This window comes from Thermobia domestica, chromosome 13, assembly GCF_964235325.1.
Source record: "Thermobia domestica chromosome 13, izTheDome1.hap1.1, whole genome shotgun sequence".
NCBI lineage: Eukaryota > Metazoa > Arthropoda > Insecta > Zygentoma > Lepismatidae > Thermobia > Thermobia domestica.
The window spans coordinates 132,277,141-132,300,265 of record NC_137466.1 but is presented as its reverse complement, the minus strand read 5'-3'; the positions used below and the strand labels follow the sequence as shown (position 1 = coordinate 132,300,265).

The following is a 23,125-nucleotide window of genomic DNA, read 5'->3' as shown; positions in this document are numbered from 1 at the left end:
TGTCGCCATTGATTCCACGGGAAACAAAAGTTTTATAGCTGTGCGGGATGGTGTCGCTACTGTCCATATTAAACGTAAATGGACCTTTGTTTTTAAAGAAGTGCTAGCGTCCACAGTTGAGTTCTAAATCGTCCTAACTACAACCAACAGTTACGTACGTAGTATGATAATTCAAACACACTTCATTCTAAAGTTCCGTATTATCATTAAGTTAGAATTGAATATATATTTTATCTCAGAGATTTATAGTTTTCCATTCGATGAAAAGTTGAATTCCTTAGAGAATCAGGAGCTTTACTGCAGTACAGTAATTTTTAAGCTTATTTAATTCAAAAGCTTTAAATTGTTTGATTTCCACCCTGTCTGAATATTTCATATATGTTTACCCGTAATAATTTATTAAAAACTTCTGCGATCCACTTTTGAGTACAAACATTGCATATGCATAACAAATTACGAATATTATCAAACAGCTTATGGATAAAGGTAAAACTACACTAGTATAGCTTATTGACACAACTGTATCTTCAACTCGATCGATAATGAATTTTAGAAAAAGTTTTTCATCTCCCTAAATGATCTAACGACGGGTCGACTATGGAAGTGTTTACTCGTTGTTTGTTCTGATCTTCTTGGGACCAGCAAGGTATCTTTTACGACCTTTATTTTTTTTTTTTTTTTTTTAATTTATTTATTTATTTTTTGCACAAGTTTTCTAACATATACATTCTCCTCTGGGTCTAAGCTAGTGTCAGCTTATGTGACACAATACTGCTGCTTTTGATGGTTTTTGCCCACATTCATGAAGGTGACACAGTAAAGTGGAGTGGGACCTACGAATTGGTTTAGTAGTCGTCGCGTGCTAGTGAATAGATTTTTCCCAGTGGCGTGTTCTATGACCTTAGCATTTGTTACCCTGTCGTAGCCGGCCCGTGGCTGATCTTCGACACTTTTACAACCTGTACAAAATATCTGAAACCAACGAGTTGCAATGCTGTGGTTTACTGCACCTTTCTCTTTCGCATTACAGATGTTTTGGGTTACTGCCACAGAGTTATGCCCGAGTTTGAACTCATGCAGTAACAGTTCTCATATCAAACGTTATTGATTACTCATTGTCACTGCCACTAAAAACTGACTGGATACTGAGGGAGTCACGGCATCCGTGCTAAATAATCTGCCTGCTATACTACCTCCTAGGCCTTTAAAATCTGCCTGCCATACTACTTTGCACTTACGGTCGATCACGGTGTATACAGGCGCTGATATTTGTGTTGTGGAAATATTCCGAGACTTATGGTTCATCCTTGTAGTAAATTCGAATTGGGTTAAATAAATGGGAAATTCAGTTTATTTGGAAAGCTTCCTGTTTAGATATTTCTGCTTGATTTCCATTGTAGTTCTAATAAAGGTTTAATTCCAACAAAAGGTCCCAACGTTCGTCACTGAAGCGTGGAACTTAGATTGGGTCAATGAGCTTGTTAATCTGGTTCATCACATAAACATTTTTAAACATAACCATTGGAGAAAAACGAGGGTACGTTATAAAATGAACAGAAAATCTCGACCTGAAACTGATCCCATATTGTAGCAATCCAGAAACAGTTCTCTGAATTAGAAAGGCCACCATACTCTAATTATATTCTAATTACTCTGATTAGAATATAATTTACTCTGAATTATATTCTAATCAAATACTTATTTATAGTGCTATAGAGAATCTAAAAATAGTCATGGGCAGTAATTTGACTTGGAATGAACATATAGCTTACACATCAAAAGAAAAGTGAAAGCTACATTGCACACTCATAAAAGACTGAAACTGATAGAGTAAAATGTATTTAGTACAAACTTCATTACACGCAACACTTATAAATATTATGATAAATTATATAATGATATGCCAGTCGTACTGTCAAACAAACTTTAAAAAGATATACAATATTTGTATTAGGTTCAGTTTGAATCTGCAGTTTTATGACCCTGCTTTCCCGTTGTATCTTGAGTTAATATACATTCTTCTTCACTTCTGGAGGAAAGTACATGTAATACATAGATGTTACGGCAGAGAAAATACTAATATTCTCGAAAATACAAAAATAACCAGTCACAACCAAGCATGAATGCTGGCAAAATTATTGTAGTATGTAGCATTCAAATAAGTTTTAACTCTAGTGGTAATACAGTTAAATTGTAGTGTGCTTGTGCGTTTGGAATAGAGAAAAGAAAATAGTTGTGTTTTGTGAATAAATTATTCGTGTAATATCAAACAAGTAAACATTGCTAAAGATGTATATATTTATCTTTTTTTTCAGGTACATATGTATCATGTCTTTCTTCCATTACTCAGAGTACCTGACCACAGCTGTCATAAATCCACGCACTCTTTCTCTTGACTCTTTTCTGTTAAATCATAGCTTCGAATATGGTTTGGCTGCTGCTGCCAGTTGGGTGGAATTCCTATTGGAACGATGGTTTTGTCCAGGTATACATATGCTTTAATAATTTATTCTACATTTAAAATAACAAGTGATATATAAAAGTTAATATATGATATGAATATTTTGATGTATCAAGATGTGTGGTAGGTGGCCTGGTCGGAAAATATGGTCATGATTCATTTGTTGTCAGCTATTTTGTTGTCAGCTATGTGATTTACGTAGTGATTGGAAGTATTGCTCTGGCTTAGTGATAAAGTATTCACCACTGGTGTGTGGTCCCTGGTTCGATCCCAGCTCGCACAAAGTGGACTGTGGTGGACAGACACCGTGCACTTTGGTTTTCTCGGCATTCTCCTGTTTCCTCCCACTTTTTCATGCTACTATTTCATTCATTTCTCACAAACGCCGTCTCCTTTAGCCCACACGGCATAAGCGTAGGACATAAAAACTCAAAGATTCATTTCCATTGCAGATGTTTCTCGTGGTTTGTCGTTTGGTTTAATTTCATGCAGAATTTGGCTAATCATTTGTTTGATTTCACGAAAAATTCCATTATTGTGACCGCCGATGAAGTACTTCCTGAACCATCGACTTTTTCCTAGTAAGCTCTTTGCTGCTTGAATTACTAAGTGCTGGAAGCTTCTTTCAAGTTATCTCCGAATGTTTTAGACAGTCTCTTTCGAGACATGATTGTCATTACCATGTCTCGTTTACTATACTACCAATCACCAGAAAATGCTCATACAATTTCTTAGCGGTCTTAAATATGGGAGAATCCTTATTGAATGTATAGCAAAAATTTTGTTCCACAAATTCCTAAATTTCCGATTCTGTTTCTGAATAGCACCAAACAATTTGTACTCGCTTTCTCCAAATTGCTTTATTATTATTATTATTATTATTATTATTATTATTATTATTATTATTATTATTATTATTATTATTATTATTTTATTTTATTTTATTTTTTTTTACACTATTGACTACAGGGGCATCTGCTAGACGACCAAGTACGTTACTGTATATCTTGCTTTTTAAACATTACAGTACAGTGCATGGTATCCCTTGTTCGATTCCAGCTAGTGCCAAGTGGACTTCGTGGTGGACATAGACCGTGTGCATAGGTTTTCTTGGATTTTTTTTTTCATTTCTCTCCACTTTCTTCATTTCATTCATATCTCATTATTACCGCCCCCTTTATCTCACAAACGTAATAGTGGGATGTAAAACTGAGATATTTCATTTCATTTCAACACTACACTAAACCAAACTTGTGAACTGTCTGCTTCCATTCTGTCCAGAATCATAGGTTCTACAAAATACAAATAAGAATCGTTTTAAATGTTTGAGTGTAACGTTGAATATCTTGAAAAATGTGATGATTAGAGCAAAATATTACAGAGAAAGTGGGATAAAATATATTGTTGACTTCAATAATAAAATGGTCATAAATAATGATAAACATATCGTTCACAACAAAGACTCAATACTTCATTACAACTTACAAGTTAAAAAACAGTATAATTTAGGAAGTCGATCCTGAAGTACAAAGCGTGTCTAGATGAAACCTGCCCGTAATGAGAAACGAAATACAGGCCAACACGGAGAGCACGGTACATGCACAAAAGAAATCGCAAGGGTCAGGGTCTAATAGTCACCATAGTGATCGAGACAGGCATCCCACTGCTTTAGCAGGAGTACAGTTCCGCCCGTGAAGAGCTTTGATTGTGCACTGAACCATTCCATCCATGTACTTTCACCTCATCATTGCTGTGAAACACTTTCCCCGTAAGTTTTCTTTTTCTTTCTTTCTTTCAAGGGCTCGAACAAGTGGAAATCGCACGTTGATAACTGCGGGCTGTAAGGTGGGTGAAGCAGAACCTTCCATCATTTTTTTTTCTCTTAATCCTTCATGCACAATACCTGTCACATGTGGGCGAATATTGTCTTGAAGAATGATGATACCAAACATCAACATACCAGGATGTTTCCTTCGTATAACTCATGCATTTTATTGAGGTCGCGGTGTAGCCCTGCATTGACTGTAATGCGGGGTTCCTTGAACTCTATTAAGAAAGGTGCTTGATGGTCGAAAAGTTACGTAAACAATCTTTTCGGCTAACAGTTATTTCATTTTCTTCGCTTTTGCCGATGAAGATGCCTCCACTGCATGGTTGCTGCTTTGGTTGAAGGTTCAAAATGGTGGTACAACGTCTCGTCCCCTGCCATGATGCTCAGAAGAAAGTCGTCACCATTTTCAGCATATCAATACAGGTGCTGCAAACATGCACTTGTTCGGAAATGCTTTTAGTCTGCAGTAAGAACTCGAGAGACACATTTTATCCCTTTAGTCAAGGTATGCACAGACTTTACGATACAACAGCTTATGCGGTACGATAGCTAGAGATTTGTTCTTTTATTAACTCTATACATAATAGGAAGAGTTTAACTAGCCATCATAATACACCTGAATCGACACTTGACGTTTAACTGTGAAAATATTTTCATTAACGTTTTAAGTGGCTACCAAGCCTGTTCGGAAGGTAAGGTCATTAGAACCAGACCGATTTTTAGAAGAATCCTGTTTTATAGAGCTACTTTCAAATGTTCTTAATTCAGATCTTAATTGGCATAAACACATAAAAGCAGAAACAGGAGACAAAGAATAAAAAATATTTATATCAGAAAATGTATGACATACATTCAGCGAACCATCGCCTCAGGGAGGTGTAAGGAAAGTGGAGAGCGTCCCCCAAGCATGATTCTTATTTTATTCTGCCCCGCAGCCCATTATAAATTGCCCATTACTGAATTCAGCTATATCACTTACATTGTAACAGACTTCGTGAGCTTTTTGAACTGAACTAGGATTTTGTACAGAAATTAAGGAGTAACGAACTAGTCAGTTTAAATTAAACAAAGTATTATTCTAAATTCCAACTCAAAATTCACGTATTACGTGTAAAGGAAATTAAGCTCTCAATCTCTGTTTACAGTGTTTTATCTCTGAACTGAAAGTTCTTACGGTTACAAATTAGTGTTCCCTAAAGTTCAAACTGTAGATTTTAAGATATTTACTAAATGAATGTCTGTCACTTATATGCTATTTGTATCTCTGTATTGTATCTGTTTCTAATGTAAATGTGAATTTTTGAATGTTTGTGTAGTGAACAGTGTATTCTATTTCTACTATGTACTCAGTGGTGTTATTCTAATTTTTTAACAACCAGTTCTGTATACCGGCTCTGAGAGAGAGAGAGAGAGATAGTAAATAGATTTAACTCTCTTAGGAAACAAACCATGCAAGGTAGGCAAAAGCGATTTTTTTTTTTTTTTTTTTTTTTTTTTTACTGGATACTATAAGTGACAAATAGAGACCCACACAGGGTGGTTTGACAAAATTAGGTAGTACTGCGAATATCTTGCTAGCGAATTATCCAAGATAGATGGTTGTCAAAAACTTGGAAAGACCTACATCCAGAAATGGATCGACAATTGTTGATAATGGTATGTATGCGTTTCAAATATAAATAACCCTCCCCACTACACTCATGTAATCCGAGTTCTTATTTTTGATATCTGAGCATCTGAGATTAAGAAAAAAACGCTTATACCTTGTTCTGAGAGATCATATATTTAACCCTGTAAGAATTTCTAAAAACGAAGATAGTTAAACTAAAATTTACTTGTTCCTGGTTAACAAACTGTTCTGCGAACTCGAAATATTTTAACAACCGGTTCTAGCGAACCGGCTGAATAGCATCACTATCTGTACTAACTTAATCTTCCATTAGTTTTTTTTTTTTTTTCAACGTACAGTATTATACTGGGCTTCTATCTATTTTCAACACAGATATAATTATAAATTAAATTAAGTTATTATCATTTATGTGTTTAATCTGAGATATACTAGTTGAAGATACTATATTTTTTCTTACAGTTTTAAAAGAAATGTGGTATGTCAGTCTCATTGGAGTGGTTCTTTGTTGTGCTGGTGAAGTTATACGAAAGTTAGCAATGTTTACTGCTAAAACGAATTTTAATCATGTTGTTCAGAGTGTTAGAGAAGAAGGACATATGTTAGTTACTCACGGAATATACCGATTGTGGAGGCATCCAAGTTACGTTGGTTGGTTTTATTGGAGCATAGGAACGCAGGTAATTACCTTATTACTGTTGAGGATTAGAGATGCATGATAAAGGAAGTGTGACTTGGGTACATTATGCGGTATAGTTTGTAATGTGAACGTTACAAAATAATTTTGTAAAATGTTTCATTCATACAGTGTTCGATTTTAATCATTTAAATTTGTGTTTACATTTTAATTTATCTTGGTGTGCAATTATCTATCTAGTAACTTATAATATCATTGAGCTGTTTTATGTTTCGAATGGAAAATTGAACGTATTGTTTACAAAAATAAGAAGAAGATACTCATGCTGTCTTCGCTTGTTTTTAAATGGAAATAGAAGTTTGTGTTCGTAATTTTTATGAAACCCATTATCAAGTTACAGAACTTATAGTTTTAAGTAGCCTAGTGATATCTATATTGTCATTTATTCAGAACAAATTTAATTATCAAAAGTTGACAGACTTGATACTTATCATTGTGAATTATAAATGCTAGTAAATAACGAGTTAAAAACTTCGTAAAAATGAAGCTCAAAGTCTTCCATATTTTGAAACAGTCTTGAACTACATGCTACAGTTAATAATTAATTTCTTATCATAAGATATTTTTTATGGAAATATATGTATCATTTACGGATGTTCAAGCGATATCACTATAGGTTTCAGGTAACATGTTAGCCATTGGTAGTAACTTATCGTATGCAGGAGCTGAAGGGTGCTTACATAGTCAGTCAATAGAGGCTTTTATGACATAAATAAACTAGATGCTCTACGCTAATAAATTATGCTAATGATTTGTAATAAATAAATATATTACATTAATGAAGTGTTGTCTACGTCTTGTATGTGTTCGCTATACTTAAAGCTACTTTGCACACTGACTATGTTTATAACTATTACTTACGTTTGTACCGGACACATACCATTAACCTAACTTAACTTAAGTTAAAGAGAAATAATGAAACTAATCTGTACATGACGCTTCTGACAGCTAAAGAACGACAACTATTAGCATGTAATAAACTAATCGAAACAACACGTACTAACATCTAACTAATTACAAACTAATTTAAAGACTTGTATGAACCATGTAGTACGGACGTTTTATTTTATTATTGGCAACATTGATAAGTGCTCAATAAGTGGCAGCAGTGTTTCGTATATTATCTTCTCTGTTGTTACATGCTGATGTCGTGGTGTGCCGTAGGAAATAAGTAAACATAATACTTGTGGATAGCAACTACAGTGGCATTCTCTCTACAATCAGGTATTCATATACACTGTGTCTAAGGAGGGTGAATAATATATTTTGAAACATTATGGAAAATTTACATGAAAATCGTAGAGAACAATTGGCGCCATTATTACTAAAGCTAATTATTTGTAATAAGCATATACATTTATTTCGCTTGTAATGCTGGGACTAAACATTATACATATGTTGGTTGTCTTATGCAATCTCTTATACGTTATGTCTGCATGGCAAAAGAAAAACAATACAGTTTTCTATTCCTTTTGATTTGGCTGGGTTTAAAAGACTCATGTGTTCGACTTCTATTTGTGTTTGACAGATGTTTCTGACCATGCCGTCGCTCTTCTTGGGCTACCGTCAGCAATTAATTCTTCCTATCCCAAATTCTGAAAAACTCTCTATACTAGAGAAATCGAACTTATAAATAGATCCAGACAATTTTAAATGTATAAAGTAGGTTCTCTTGTGCTTGGAGGAATTACATTCAGTGAGTCAGAGTGAGTTGCGTGATCAGATACAAAACTTTGAATATCCCAAAAAGAAACTGAAGAATACTGGTTTCGAGATTGTGGAAAGAAAGTGTAAAATTTCCATGATCAAGTAATATGAAAAAGAACTTACACTTCTCTTTTCTCGCGTTGATGACTTTGCATTTTTAATGATTTCACTGCTTTGATGTCAATATTTGGTTCGGAAAAATCTTTCAGTTTAACGTCCCACGATTATGTCCTTTAGGCTGAGGGAGACGAATGATTAAGGCAAGTGAATGACGATGGAATAATTAGTGGAAAGAAATTTTAGAGGAAACAGGATTAAGCCTAGAAAACCCACGCACACGATGTTGTCCACCACAAACTTACTTGGCCGGGGATCGAACCAGATCCCACGTTCCAGAGGTAAGCGCTGTACCACTGAGGCACCGTGTCCCCATTTTCGAAATACACACCCATTTTCGAAATATATGTATTGACTTGCCCAAATGAAAGTCTTCAAACCTCTTTAGTTAAAAAATTGTGCCTCCAGTCCCTATTCGCCACACTGTTAACACTAGAGATACTAGCAACAGTGAAACACGTTCAGACCTTGAGTGGAAGGAACATGACTAGAAAATATTTATTGATTTCGTGCTGTTATTGATCACCTACTTGGCCTATAAATAGGGTACACAAAATTCTGCTATGAATGATATAGTCGTGCTAGCAGTCGCCTCAGAGAGTAAAGAGAGATTCGAAAAGATGATGAAAAAAAAAAAAAACTGAAAAAATAAAATTATCTTTAGAAATAAAGAAGCCGGAAGGTGTTAACACTTCAAGTTTTGAAAGAAAAAGAACAAATTAAATCAAAAATTGTAATGCTACGAAAGAAAGAAAAAAAAGAGGTTTGTTGGTTTTAGGGAATTAAAGAGATAAGTAAAATATAATGTATTTACTTGTTTATGAATGGGTTCAGAATGCTGAGATATTAAATCTTTAGTTAGTGTCTAATAATTATTTGGTATTAGTATTTTATTGTATTTCAAACGTAGAAAGTTTGACGCATAATAAGTAATTACAGTAAAAAAGTAAGCGTATACTGTATTTGAAAAATAAGAAAGGAGAGCTTTAGACAGCTATGGGGATAGTGGAGACCGATTAAAAGATTTTTTTTAAAATCTAATCAGAAATGATAATGCTACGTGTCAGGGAAAATTTACTTACTCAGTCATGAAAATTCAGGGAAATTAATACCAGAATTTCACGTGAACCTTGTTAAGATGAGTGAAAATGCTCGACTATCTCCAATTGATGATACTACTTTTTTGTTTGTTTGTTTATGGCGTGATAATGTTCAAAATAATCCAATCGGATCCAAGAGAGTAATATTTAAACTTTGCCCAAAAGCAAATTGAGTGACTAATCAAAGAAATATCTGTGCATTTTATCTTATTTTTATTTTTTGTTACTTTTTTGTATTGAGGGAGTTCCATTATTAGCATCATGCTTCTAAAGAGTAATATTATATGCACTCTAGAATCAATAAAAGAGAAATATTTAAAAGTGCACTATCCTTTGATTAATGACTCAATTCACTTTTTGGGCCAAGTTGAAATATTGATCTCTTGAATTCGATTGGATTATTTTGAACTGTCGCTCCATACAAAACACATTGCAAAGATAGGAAGAACGAGCTACCATCTGTCAGCGATATTTGAGTTTTTACACTGATCTTAAGTTGGAATTCTCCCACCGGAAATTCAACCCAGAACCCTGTGCACCAAAGCTACGCATAAAAGGACCATTTGTAAACAGATATCTATTTACTTTATTTTATTATCATTTTATTTTAATTTTTTATTTTATTTTATTTATTTATTTATTTTTTTTTTTTTTATGATGTGGCGGTGGAACTGAATATGATAATAAAGAGCAGCTCAGTTGAGAAGGATAATGTTCGATTTCATGTCATGTCAACTTGTGGTGGACAAAATTGTATCCATGAGTTTTTTTTTTTTTTTTTTTTTTTTCACCATCTTCAATATACGAACTCTGTTGCCATCATTCATATCCATTTTATCACCCGTCTCCTTTAACCACAAGATATTAAACTAGTGATGGGCACAAAAAGAGGTTTTTCGGAAGTTAGAAAAAACACAAAACCAGTTTTTGAAGATTAAAATCCGGTTCGATCTTCTATCAAAAACCAGTTTGGTTTTCATTCGAAACTTTTCTTTCTTCTTTGTTAAATTGTTTGGAATTGAGTACTACAGGAGTAGATATCGGCTTCGGCGAAATTCACACTGCTATCAATAAAACGTGAAACTCATTTAGAGGAAGCGGTTTCGGTGAAAATCAAACCGGTTTTTCGGGTTTGTTAAAAAAAAAAACAACGAAATGTTGATTTTTCAGTTTTTCTAGAAACCAGTTTACATTTTTGTCCATTCAGATGTTAAAGATTTTATTTCATTTATTTTTCAGATTGTTCTCCTGAATCCCTTTTGTATAGTAGCCTATACCATCGCAGCATGGAGGTTTTTCTATGAACGCGTAATGGTTGAAGAAATAGCTCTTCTGAACTTCTTCGGTGAGGACTATTACCACTATCAAAAGAAAGTGAAAACAGGACTTCCCTTCATTGAAGGTTACAGAATCGAGTTGTAGATTGCTGTTTTCAGATTGTAAACGTACGTTCATGAATTTGTTCGATGTAGTTTCCTCTCGATGGCTGCACATGCTGTGAATGCCGTGCAGTTTCATAATTTTCAAAAAAAAGTAGCAATAACTGTCGTATGTATTACGTTACATTTTGTATGATGTACTGTGTGAAATGCTAAACGATGTTTCTAGGTAATTTACGTGATATTCATTAAAGTATATTTTACGAAGTGTAAACTGTAATCTCAGCAGTTTTATGTGATAAGTATTTGATACGCTTTAAATACAATAAATTTTATATTTTGTGTACAAAATTGTACTATTAAGTACAGTTGCTTTTCAAAAATAATTGATTATCCAGCTTGCGTTAATTTGTATGTATACTGGTAATTTTCAAAGAATGAACACAGGCAGCGGCGAAAAAAGAAAAAGAACTGTAATATTACCTAGGGGTGTAGGCGAGTGATTAACTTTTTACTTCGTGATCTAAAGGTTCCGGATGTGAATCGCCGTCTGACGTAGGATTTTCATCAATTTCACTAGGTAAATGCCACTATGATAATTGGTACTTCCAAAGTTTACTCTTACTGATCTGCGCTTTTCCTTTCCCCCCTAAAAGTCCTTCATCTTTAATTGGTGATGTAAAATGGCTTTTCAGCTGTATTTGGAGCATTACTAATAACAAGTAAACATTAAGAGAATTATGAGAATGTTCCATCATTGAAACAAATAAAATGGTTACTACTTATGAATAGATTCCATCATTGAAACATAAAAATGTTGCTACATTTGTCAAAACTAATATCAGTATTATTTCATTTCTGCTGCTCTAAGGACTAAACTTAGGAGTTCATTCTTTTGTAATTAGCAGTGTTGAATTATACCAAACAAAGAATTAAATTCGTCATTCCTTTATTTTAAACCTAGCTTACAATGTGTTTTCTAAAGTTGTAAGAGAAACATTTAGAGAAAAATTTGGTTTGTAAACATATGTAATACTATGAGTGTCTTTCAGTTCAATAGCTTTTTAATATTGTTTAGTTCGATTAAAGATCGATGTTTCTTGCATAATGTCGAAGTTTGACTGTGTAACTTCATAAAAATGTACAATTCAAAAAGATATTGCTGTTAAATTTGTTGTAAGATGTAAATTCTTAGTCGTAACGTGGTGAAATTTCCGATTTCTAGTTTTCCGAATAGATGAGTACGGCAAATTAATAGTAAGGCACAGTTGCCTTATTCTGAAAGCAACATAGATAATAAGGTAATCAATCCTTTTTAGAGGTGCGTGTTAAAAGAATTAAGGAAAAGTGTTATTATTATTATTATTTACAAATTTCTCACTCTTTGTTGTCAGTTTTTTTTTAGTTAGATCTCTTTCTGCATTTGCCATGTTTTTATTTAAGTATACGAGAACTTTTTCGAATACTGTGAAACTGACAAACTTGATACTATTACTTTGCTAAGAAATAACTTATTCGTTTTGGTAGTATAAGTGAAGACGATAGGCTGTTTGTATTTGTTGTACATGTTTTGTATATATGACAACGATAACACCAGTAATTTTCAGAGAAATGTGGTTGAATTTTTAGTCAGTTTAGAAAAGAGAGGTTGTTTCCAGATAGTGAATGCATTAAAGCAAGGACAGTAATTCTAGTGTGTATACTGAGCGGATATCCTATCAGTTAATATTAAGGTAAAGGGTGCCCTGTATTCGCGGTACGGCCATATGTGGTCCAATGCCTATTTGGAGGTAACTCGATACTTTCTAGACTGCGGCATACACTGAAGGTGATGTAGTCAACCCCATTCTGTTGCCACCTTTACCCACCAGATACCCATTTCACAAATGCTGGGTGATCCCCTGTGCCGAATTCAAACAAAGGTAGAATGAGAGAAATTTCTCGCCCCCATCGGAGATTGAACCTGGCCGGCTAGTTGGTTGGTAGGCATTTTACCAACTACACCACCGTGGCTTCATAATTTTACTTCAATACTAAGGTTCATTTAGCTCCGGATTTCATTTTTCAGTTCTTTCAAATGATATATTCAAAATAAATACGTTTTCTGAAATAACTAATCTTAAATAATGCTTTCATCTCTCAGCTTTCCAATATATCTTTTCTTCTTTTTTCTTTTCGAACAGAATTGTTATTTGTGCTGTAGAACAAAGCAAATAGCGAATATGTAATTTCTAGCAATGAAACTCTGTATTTCGTTATCTTATGCACTGGCCGCCATAAATTAAGCAACAAATGGATACCCAAGTGTATAAGGAAAGTAAACAAAAGCTGGTGGACAAACTGTTATTGTAATTAAAGAAGCGTTTATTTTACGCCATAGAGCAAGGAAAACTACCAAATGAAAGTACCCTCGTGGAGAAAAAAGTGATGCTGGACGTGGGTGGCACTGAAACTGGGAAACACTGAAGCTGCAAAAGGATGGTTTGCTGACACTAATAAGGGATATGATCACGGCGCATAACAATACAGGATTCACAACGTCGCCTCATGTTGGAAATAACTGTGTGTACCAGCTTATTTGGTATCTGGGGCCATTGTTGACGAAGAGCCCGTCGAATATTTTGGAGAGTTCGTGGAGGGGGTACAAGGCTTGCAATGCGCCGCCCTAGAACATCCAACATGTATTCGATCGGGTTAAGGTCCGGGGGCTTCGATGGCCACTCCATTCGTTGAATATGGTGTTGCTCCAAGTAGTAATCGACCAGTTGTGCTCTATGGGGACGAGCATTATCGTCCTGTAGAATGAATCCCTGACCTCTAGCACATGCGAAGGGTAGAACGTGACGATCTAGAACATCATCCCTATAGCGCTGAGCTGTCATTGTGCCACACATGAGAACATACAGATCAGTGTCTTCCAAGCGAGATGCCACCCCACACAAGCAAAGGTGCACCACTATATTTATCCCTTTCAAAAATATTGGATGGATGGTAACAGGTTCCTGTTTCTCGCCAGACCAATCTGCGTCGAGAATCACTGTCCTGAGAATATCTAGTCTCATCAGTAAAGATAACTGACTGCCATTGCTACTGGGTCCAATTCACATGCGCTCTTGTCCAATTTAATCGCTACCTCTTACGACACCGGGTAAAGGGTACACACCACTGGTCTTCTGGCAGACAACCCACCTTCGTGAAGTCGAATTCGTACTGTACTCATTGATAGAGGACGTCCAGTGGCAGCAACAGCCTCCACACGCACTTCAGTTGCTGTTGCAGACCTGTTTCGTCGACTTGTCAAACGGATATATCGATCATCCCTGGGCGATATCACGCGGTCGACCGCCACTGTAACTTCTCGAAGCATTTTGCGTTCCCTGGAACTTGCTCCATAACTCGCTGACCACTGTTGGTTCGACAATGAGTCACCGGGCCACGTCGGGCTGATGCTGCCCTGCTTCCAATCTACTGATGGCATGCCAGCGTATTTCATCCGGCAAACGATTCCTCGTTGCCATATTCGCTTGTTTCACTCTACTAGACTTGCCTCTGTACTCTACTCGCAATGTCAACCAACAATTCCGTGAGCTCATGTAGTCCTCGCCCGTACCTAGTTCCTTTACGAAGGACAGAGGCCTAGTGTGAGGGCAGCATAATCGTGACTGCTTCAGCGCGATCTTTCCCCGATCATTCGTCAGTGCTCGATGTATTATGACATCCATTTTCTCTGCCTTTTACCATCTCCTCTCTCGTCATTTTTTTTTTTTATTGTACATTTTGTCTTTGTTGCTTAATTTATGACGACCAGTGTATGTCATGTTTTAACATAGAATGTTCACTTTCTTTAGTGAGTGAGGAGATATCATTTTATGCTTAGAATAAAAGCAAACGAAAACATATAGCACATATGTTAATGTAGTTTCGTTAATATATTTATTCATTCCTTTATTTCAAGTATGGAAATATGGTGTAAGCATATCCATCAATTGCTGTCTAAAATGTGATATTCTGTCTTCCGGCTATTAAATATAATTAGAAAATTAATTCAAAAGATGAGTTGAAGTATGAAGCTGCGTTATGAGTTGGAATTTTATTCAAAAGTCAGTGTGTGTATGGGTGTATTATGTATAATTAATTTTAAATATTACTTTAGTGCTTACCCTTGCTTACCAGCAACTTTCCCATTTAAATAATTTGTATAATGTAAGTCGCCACCACAAGTGCCTTTTTCACTTCTACACGTGTTTCGAAACTAAAAAACAAATTTGAGTATGGTTCTGTGTCGTAGAGAAAATGCAGCTTTCCGTTCAGTTACGTTGCTTACTCAAATTGATCTGCATTTATGGGGTTGAGATGCACTTTCCTACAGATTGTATAAAGAGTTAGAAAGAAAGAAAAAAAAGAAGTCGTGGACCTGAGTGCAGTAGTGCTTTAATCATTTTCTTTCAAAAGGCCAAGCCTTGTCTTTGAAGCCTCAGCTTCCTATTTTCAGCTGTCCTCTTCATCTCCTTGTAGGCAGTACACCCCATCTCTTTGATCATATTTTTAAGGCACGATGTTCTTTGTCGCTCTCTCGTCTTTTTCCCTAATATCATGCCTTCAAAAATGTTTAGGACAAAGCATCGTGTTAAGTAAGTAAATGACCAATGAGTTTTGCTTTTCGTACTTCTATTACTTTGATAATTTAGCTGTAAATACGGCAGGATTATGCAGATTTTTTGAAGAAAGAAAAAAAGTACAAGAGAAAAGTGAATTTAATCTGTAATTTACTGTGATTGGTTGGATTGAGTTTGGCGTCCCTCTTAGCAGCAATGTATCCATAAGAATGTGAACCTACAGTTTAAGGTGAAATCCGAACCACCATAATGCGTTAAGGATCTCAACCAGGAATCGAACCCAGTACTCTGTGCACCAAAGGCAATCCCTCTAGTCACTAGGTTAGCAGTTAGGGCTGTAATCTAATTTGAATTCGAGGTGTTGCTCATCATCTTGATTGTAAGGGGAATGGTAATAAATCCAAAATACTTCACTCAATTCTGAAGGAATGAATTTCTAATTTTATCAACATAAACATTTATCTAATGTCATGGTTCCTCATTAAGTTGTCAGATCCAGTGGAAGAATTCAAGCGTTGCCGCAAGCATTGTATCTCTTAAGACAACTTTCTAACAAAACCACTAACTTACATATTTGTATTGTGTGATGCTAAATGTTTATTGCATATATTAAATTCTATTGAAACCGAATGCATATATGTACAGAATAAATGTTAACGGTTTAAGATCTAATGACCACGTATAGTGTTCTTTTTTTTCTGCATTTACAAGTTAAACATAAAATCATTGTACTCAAGAAAGGAATTAATATTTGTTGTTTTGATAATTATAGAAATGTGTATATATATTGTGTGTACAGTATGTGTATACTTTTCATAAACTGTATCTTTAGGAGAAAGCGAGTGAAATAAATCTTGCCTAATAGATTTATTAATAGCTGTGAACGTATGTATATATGTGTATGTGAGTACTAGATAAATAATTAAATTGTTAGATTTTAGTGGAATAATGTGTTCCTAACAAAGCACATATATATCACTTGTGCTTCGTTGAAATTAGAGTTTATATTTGTTTAAATCAAAACTCTGGAATTGAAAGTTGTAAGAAATGGTGATGTATATTTTAATTTGGTGCTAACGATTAACCAAAGAGGACCAATAAAAGTAAAAGCTTCTCTATGTTTAGTCATTTCAGATTTTTTTTTTTTTTTTTTTTTTTTTTTTTTTTTTTTTTTTAATGATAAAATGAATTAGTTGTGTGGCTGCAGTTATTTAAATTACAGTATGCAGTAAGTAAGAATAGGCGCAGAGTAATGGAATAACACGAAAATAGTACCGCTGTCTTAGCGGAAATTCGAATCCCTATCTTCCGGTTACTATTAGGTTGCGAATAAAATGCCTGCTGTAATATCTGGTGGAAAACTAAGTTAATCAACACATCCCAGAGATGGATTAAGATCATGCGTATTAACGTCACAAGCCCTGTTCACTTCCAGCAAACAGCTTCGGGTACCCAGGAAGTCAAGAAGTTAGGCATACACATCGTTCGGCGGCTGCGTGCAATCGATAGGGTTAAAAAGTTGGACTCAATGGGTGCCATTTGAGTTTACATCAGCCAACAAGAATTGCCGTCTGGAGGTGTGCAGTTCTCTGTAGTGTAAGGAATTACTGGTAAAGTTTCAGTGGTTGCGTTTATACATATATATGCATGCTATAAATTATATGCTACGATGATAGTAAACGGTCAGAAGAATGATGGGATCTGTCAAGAGGTTTCCTAAACACCTCTCCACCCACAAAATATGTTGCTGGTATAGTGGGAGTGAATAAGCATGTCTTTCTCGGCGAGCAACGGTCAACAGAATGGTGTTCTCATGTTGCACCCAATTCACACCCACCCACATATTGCTCTAAGGATGTTGCAGACTTTCCTTGAGTAGTAGTAAGAAACCCTTCCTCATCCACCATATTGTCCTGACGTCTTTCCCACTGACTAACATCTCCATTTTCTTGGCAAGGAAGACCTTTCCTAATGATCGGGCGATCGAAGCCTTCTTTGCATTACAGACTCCTTTCGCCACGGGATCCAATCGTTGTTTGAGGTATGGGAAAGTGTGTGGTTACAGATCGCGACTATTTTGATTAACCAGATATTGTAGTTTCAATTATTATTATTATTGCCCTTTGAAAATGACGACCTTGGAGCGAGCATTTCATTTACACCAACTCAATATTTACTATTTTTTTTCAAATTGCAATATTAGTTATTATTTATTAGTAGAAAATGAAGAACGCACGAAAAGAAGTAATACAGAAATAACTTATTCATGTGGACTATTGGTAGGAGCTTACAAGTGATGATCAATGGTAAAACGCTGCGGAAACATTAGAATGCGTGCTTATAGCAGCAGTTGGTAACGTGAGAACAAAGTTATCGAATTTTTCTAACACTGTACTGCGCAATAAATTGTGAGAAAACGTGGAGGCAGCATCGGTGATTTCAGTTCGTCCATTTAACTGATATTGTTTGAAGAATATGTCCACTTATGTTAGCTCGGATGGAAGCGACGTATGAATGCACGCGTAGATCCGCATCAGACTAGTTGCCATGATAGATTCCGCTGCTGCTCAATCAAAGATTGCAGTAAGCACCATTTTGAGACTAAGAACGTCTGCAGTCGTTTACTGTTTGCGGGATTATGATAACGAATGGCTTTTTATTTATTTATTTATTTTTTTTATTTACTTGGGCGACCCTGCAGTCTGCCTCCAAAATAGTATCGTGAAAGAAACAACTGAAGCAATGAAGGCTCAGAATGAGATCCGTTTCTGCCTTTACTCTAGTAATGATTGTTTGCAGGTATGGATCAATCAGGTTAGCTAGAATATTGGAAGAGCACACAGGAGGTCGTCCAGAAATATCAAAGGAAGTTCTGCAGAATGTGAAAGATCGACTACTGACGTCTCCTAGTAAGTCACTGTGTCGACTTTTAGAGGAATCCGAGTTGCCAAGAGCACTTGTCATGCTTTAAAAAAAAAAAAAGGAAAAATCTACGTTTCCATTGTCTACGAAAAAGTAATATTGATCAAGTGAAAAGAATGGTGTGTTATCGACGATTGTAGATACTTTCTAAGGAAAAATCCGAACATTCTTGATATTCTGTCTAGGCGTTCACACATCACCCTCTAGCATGACTAAAATTCAGTCGTTTAGTGACCACGTCATTTCAAAAAAAAAAAAATAATAAGGTATGAAACGCAAACAAATCACACCTTAAAAGGAAAAGCGAACAAACATAAATGAAGCAATTAAAGCAGCGACAGCGGACCTAGCTAGCAAAGAAGTTAAAAAAAAAATACAATTTGCCGGGTTCTGTGCAAAAATGGTGGCCACTAGCGGAACATATTACGTATGATTCTATATTCCTTACAATTGAGGCATGGCCGCTCCGAACTTCGTGGCAATACCGTCATTAGTGTCCACATTATTAAACAGATGTTGGATTCGTTTGTGAATGGGACACAACACTATCTTTGTGAAACATTTGAAGTGATGGAGAAAGGGGGATAGTAAATATTTAATGTAGACGTTTATCATTAAACATACCACGTACGATGATGACATAGCTACTGTGCGATGCCATCAGCCTGAAGCAACTTCTGATTTAGATAAGCTAATCGCCTCAATCATCTAACAGTTGATACAAGCATCTAATTAATCACACAGTTGCCTACTCAAGGAAAATATGCAAATAGGGTTATTTGCACACAATAAAGATTACAGCTTACAGGAAATGCTTTCCAAATGATAAACGGAGTTCCTTCGCTGGTATATGATTGGCGTAGCTCCTTTGGCGTGGGAGGCTCAGGTTCGATTCTGAGTAGAAGCTCGTGTGATTCGGATCTCACGTTGTCCACGTCTTATGTACCCTCGGTGCTGAAACGGGTGCTAAATTTCAATCCAACCAACTGTTAAACGGATTTAGAAGGACTGAAAAGTGGACGTATATTCTGATGACTCTATTCTTTTGAGACGAACGTGAATATTTGGAATCAACCAGTATAATATAGGAAAGGCCGAATATCGGATACTGTTTGAAAAAATCTTTACCAACAGATATTTCATTGATATAGCCTTTTCTGAATGTTTTATTGTTTGTAGATTATAATTTGAAAGTTTCGAAGCAATAAAGAAATATTAAAAGATATATATATATATATATATATATATATATATATATATATATATATATATATATATATATATATATATATATATATACTTTGGTACAAAGTGGCATTTTTCTCAGTTCTGAAAAAGGTTACCCAATATCGGATAGTAAGGGGTCTTAATATCGGACGGATATTAAATGAGAAGGATTTAAGGAAAACTGTGCATTATTTTGATTATATTACATGGTATAAATAAAACGTAAAATTGCAAAACATGTAGATTTAACTAAACATTGTTCTATAAAATAGACTACTTTCTAAATATGTGCATATGTAGACTTATCTTAACTAAACATTGTTCTATCAAACAGACAACTTTCTAAATATGCAGATTTTCTGGTACTTAAACATTGTTCAACAAAAGAAGCTACCTTCTAATAATGTAGATTTATTTGTAACTAAACGTTCTTCTACTCATCTGTAGTAGGATCTACCAAAAAGTTAAATTACTTTCAATAATCACAAACAAAGGATTTCCACGTTTTTGAATCAGTGCCTGCATATAGCTAGTGTGCCCATTTAAGACATTGCATGCATTGTATCCATAAGTCACCACCTTTGTCAAGTTTATATGGCTGTGAACAAAACATTGAAGATTTTGGATGCCTTGAGAAACCCCATTTTCTTTCTCTTGACGGCAGCAACAGCCTGGAACATAGGGGTTAATCCATCCAAAATGAAAAATTTGATTACCGCACGATATTCAAGTTTATCCATTTTCACAACTAACACGCAAGACGTCTAACTGCAACAATGTCTGCACACAAACTACTTGAGAGAACAAGTTGATATTTGTTATACGAACAACTGAAAAGCGCCCCTAGGCAAGAACAATAAAATTTTGCCGATTGGAGTGCCATCTTTGGGTCAGGCCGGGAACTTTTCACCCCGCCCTCGTATATGACTACCAAATCTCGTTTTCTCGTTTGCAAGTCTGATAAGTGTAAGTGACGACCCTTTACAGAATTATTGCAGGTTTGCTACTGTAGTTAGTTTACGCAAGACGGCGTGTGTCCAATTATGTTTTATTTTTATATTTTAAAGGTAGTTTGACTTATCATAGGTCTGTGTGATGCTCCAATTAAGAAACAATTCCTCAGATATATTGAAAATGCAGTGCATGATGCTCTTCATCAGCGTTTCCCAACCTTTTTCAACTTGCGGCACACTACTGGTGTTACTTGGATTCTCGCGGCACACTTATAGATATTATTATTTGTAAATATAAAACGAAGTGCTTTTTTCTGTGATTATTGATCTTCTTACAGAGAAGAAAGCTTTATCACTGGTTTTTCCCCGTGGTAAATCATTATGCTTATTTTTCATTCTAATTTAAAAATAGAAAACAATTGCAATGAAATATTGGACTCAGGTTTTTAAAAATACGCTTTCTTTTTAAAAACTGTATCCAACCTTTTACTAAGAAGGAAGATCACTTAATAACGAACGAACAAACAAATCTCTTTTACTTTTAAAACACAAATGTAGGTATATTGTCGAAAGGATTGAAGGATATTTTAAATTTTCAAGTTACTAAATAGTCTGCAATAATAAAGAAGCAATAATGGTTATAACAATGATAACCATTTTTTTTCAACATTAGAAATATACAGAACAGTAACCTGGTATGAAACTTAAAATTGTAGATTCATAGTAAAGGTTCATGGTAATGTGAAATACAAATATGCATTTTTCCCTACGTTTTGCAATTTGATTACTATAAAATTAATAATTTTGTTTCAATTCCTCGCGGCACATCAGCGGCCCATTCACGGCACACCAGTGTGCCGCAGCACACCGGTTGGGAAACTCTGCTCTACATACTAGACGCTCAAGGAACATGATTGCGCTTAAAGATTCAGCAACCTACTGTAAATGTTCGTAGTTTGAGGGAAATTTCCCTAATCTAGGGAAATTTCATAGAAAATTAGTCAAAAAGAGAAATTTTTGATAAAACGTGAAAAATCCAAGGAAATTCTCTAGCTGACTGATTGACCAATATTAATGCTTAATTATCGTACACCGTGCTCTCTCTGGAATAATCGGAATTAGGTTATTTATTAAAACAATTTATTTTAAATTTTAATATATATGTGATAAATTGCACAGTTGTCGACTGCACAAAAACTAAGTTCGATTACTACGTATACCAGTAGTCGACCAGGACCTAGAAGTTACAGAAGAGGGGAGCTAATTTTAGGAATTGATGGGAAATTATTGCAAAAATGTACCAATAACCACAAAAGTCTCTTCCAGTAATTATAGCCCGAAGTAGTTAAAATGTACTGACCAATTGTGCAAGCTATAACTAAATGTATACAGGCAATTTATAAAGTTGAACGAGAAACTACGAGTGTAGTTTAAAATATTGCCAATAATAATTTTACCTTTGTACCATAGACACAAAGGTCCCTTACAATGATTATAGGCGTAAGTTTATTCATTTCGTAGGGCCATATTAATTCACTGGAAAATCTTCATCGCGTGTTGTCGCTTCGAAACACGTTGAGCGCTGGAAGTCTTCGTACTGTTCAGCAGTATCAATTTCTAAATCAGGGAATAACGCATCGTGAATTCTGAGAATGCATTGAATGTGTGTTTGCAATGTTTTCGCCAAGGACCCTGTATGGCCAGTGGCAATATGTGGCTGGCATTGGCGTATAGGGCATACAAACTAATGCTATTCTCAGACCGCGAGTTATGTGTCCACCACCAAGGAAAAGCAGAGGACTTCACATTTTTCTTCTTCAATCAAGAGAGCAAAACGTTATCAATACATTGATAGAATACCTTAAATTTGATTTACCCTGTATCAAATAATCCTATGCCTTGTTTTTTTCTTCTGGTACAATATTTACCAAATCTTTAGGTGCTTCACATATGGGAACCTATCATAGTTGGCAAAATACGCTGCAGCACTGAATTCAGCTGAGTCCAATCTTTTGAGTCTCAAAACCACTCCATTTGAAACACGTAATTAAAAGATCGACTCGTTGGCTTTGAGAATTCTTTCTGAATACTGCAACAAACCGTTATAATTAACACTATTTATGTAATCTTTCAGTTCCTGAAACCAATATATAACCACAATTTTTGTAAAGCAGGCACGTGCTTTAGATACTGTTTACGCTTTTCTCAAAGTCATTCCGGATGTTTTCTAAGAAATGCATGGTATCAGCCAGCGCCAGATCTTCCCGTTCTGATATTTTGCTGAACTGTGTCGAACAGTATACGTAAATCGCCCTTCTTTGTGAAGTCCAATTTCGCCACTAATATTAACCACTCAGCATGCTTATTCTCTTCTTCTTTTGGGACCATACTCTTTTAGGTCTCATTTGTCAACTTTATGAACTACTCGGTCACAACGCTGACAAAGTAACGTTCTCCTGAGCACACAGTAGGCAATGTTCGTAGGTTT

General features: G+C 35.3%; 1 protein-coding gene across 1 annotated transcript in view; it reads left to right on the top strand.

The window, feature by feature from the left end:
• The window catches only part of Icmt (isoprenylcysteine carboxylmethyltransferase ste14), a 31,915-nt gene extending 15,266 nt beyond the window's left edge, over positions 1-16,649 (top strand). Inside the window, exons 3-5 of the mRNA XM_081736486.1 lie at positions 2,316-2,485; positions 6,382-6,599; positions 10,780-16,649. Of these exons, the coding sequence (XP_081592612.1) occupies positions 2,316-2,485; positions 6,382-6,599; positions 10,780-10,962 (571 nt within the window). The 3' untranslated portion in view covers positions 10,963-16,649. The remainder of the gene's footprint in view (positions 1-2,315; positions 2,486-6,381; positions 6,600-10,779) is intronic.
• The last annotated feature ends 6,476 nt before the right edge of the window (positions 16,650-23,125 follow it).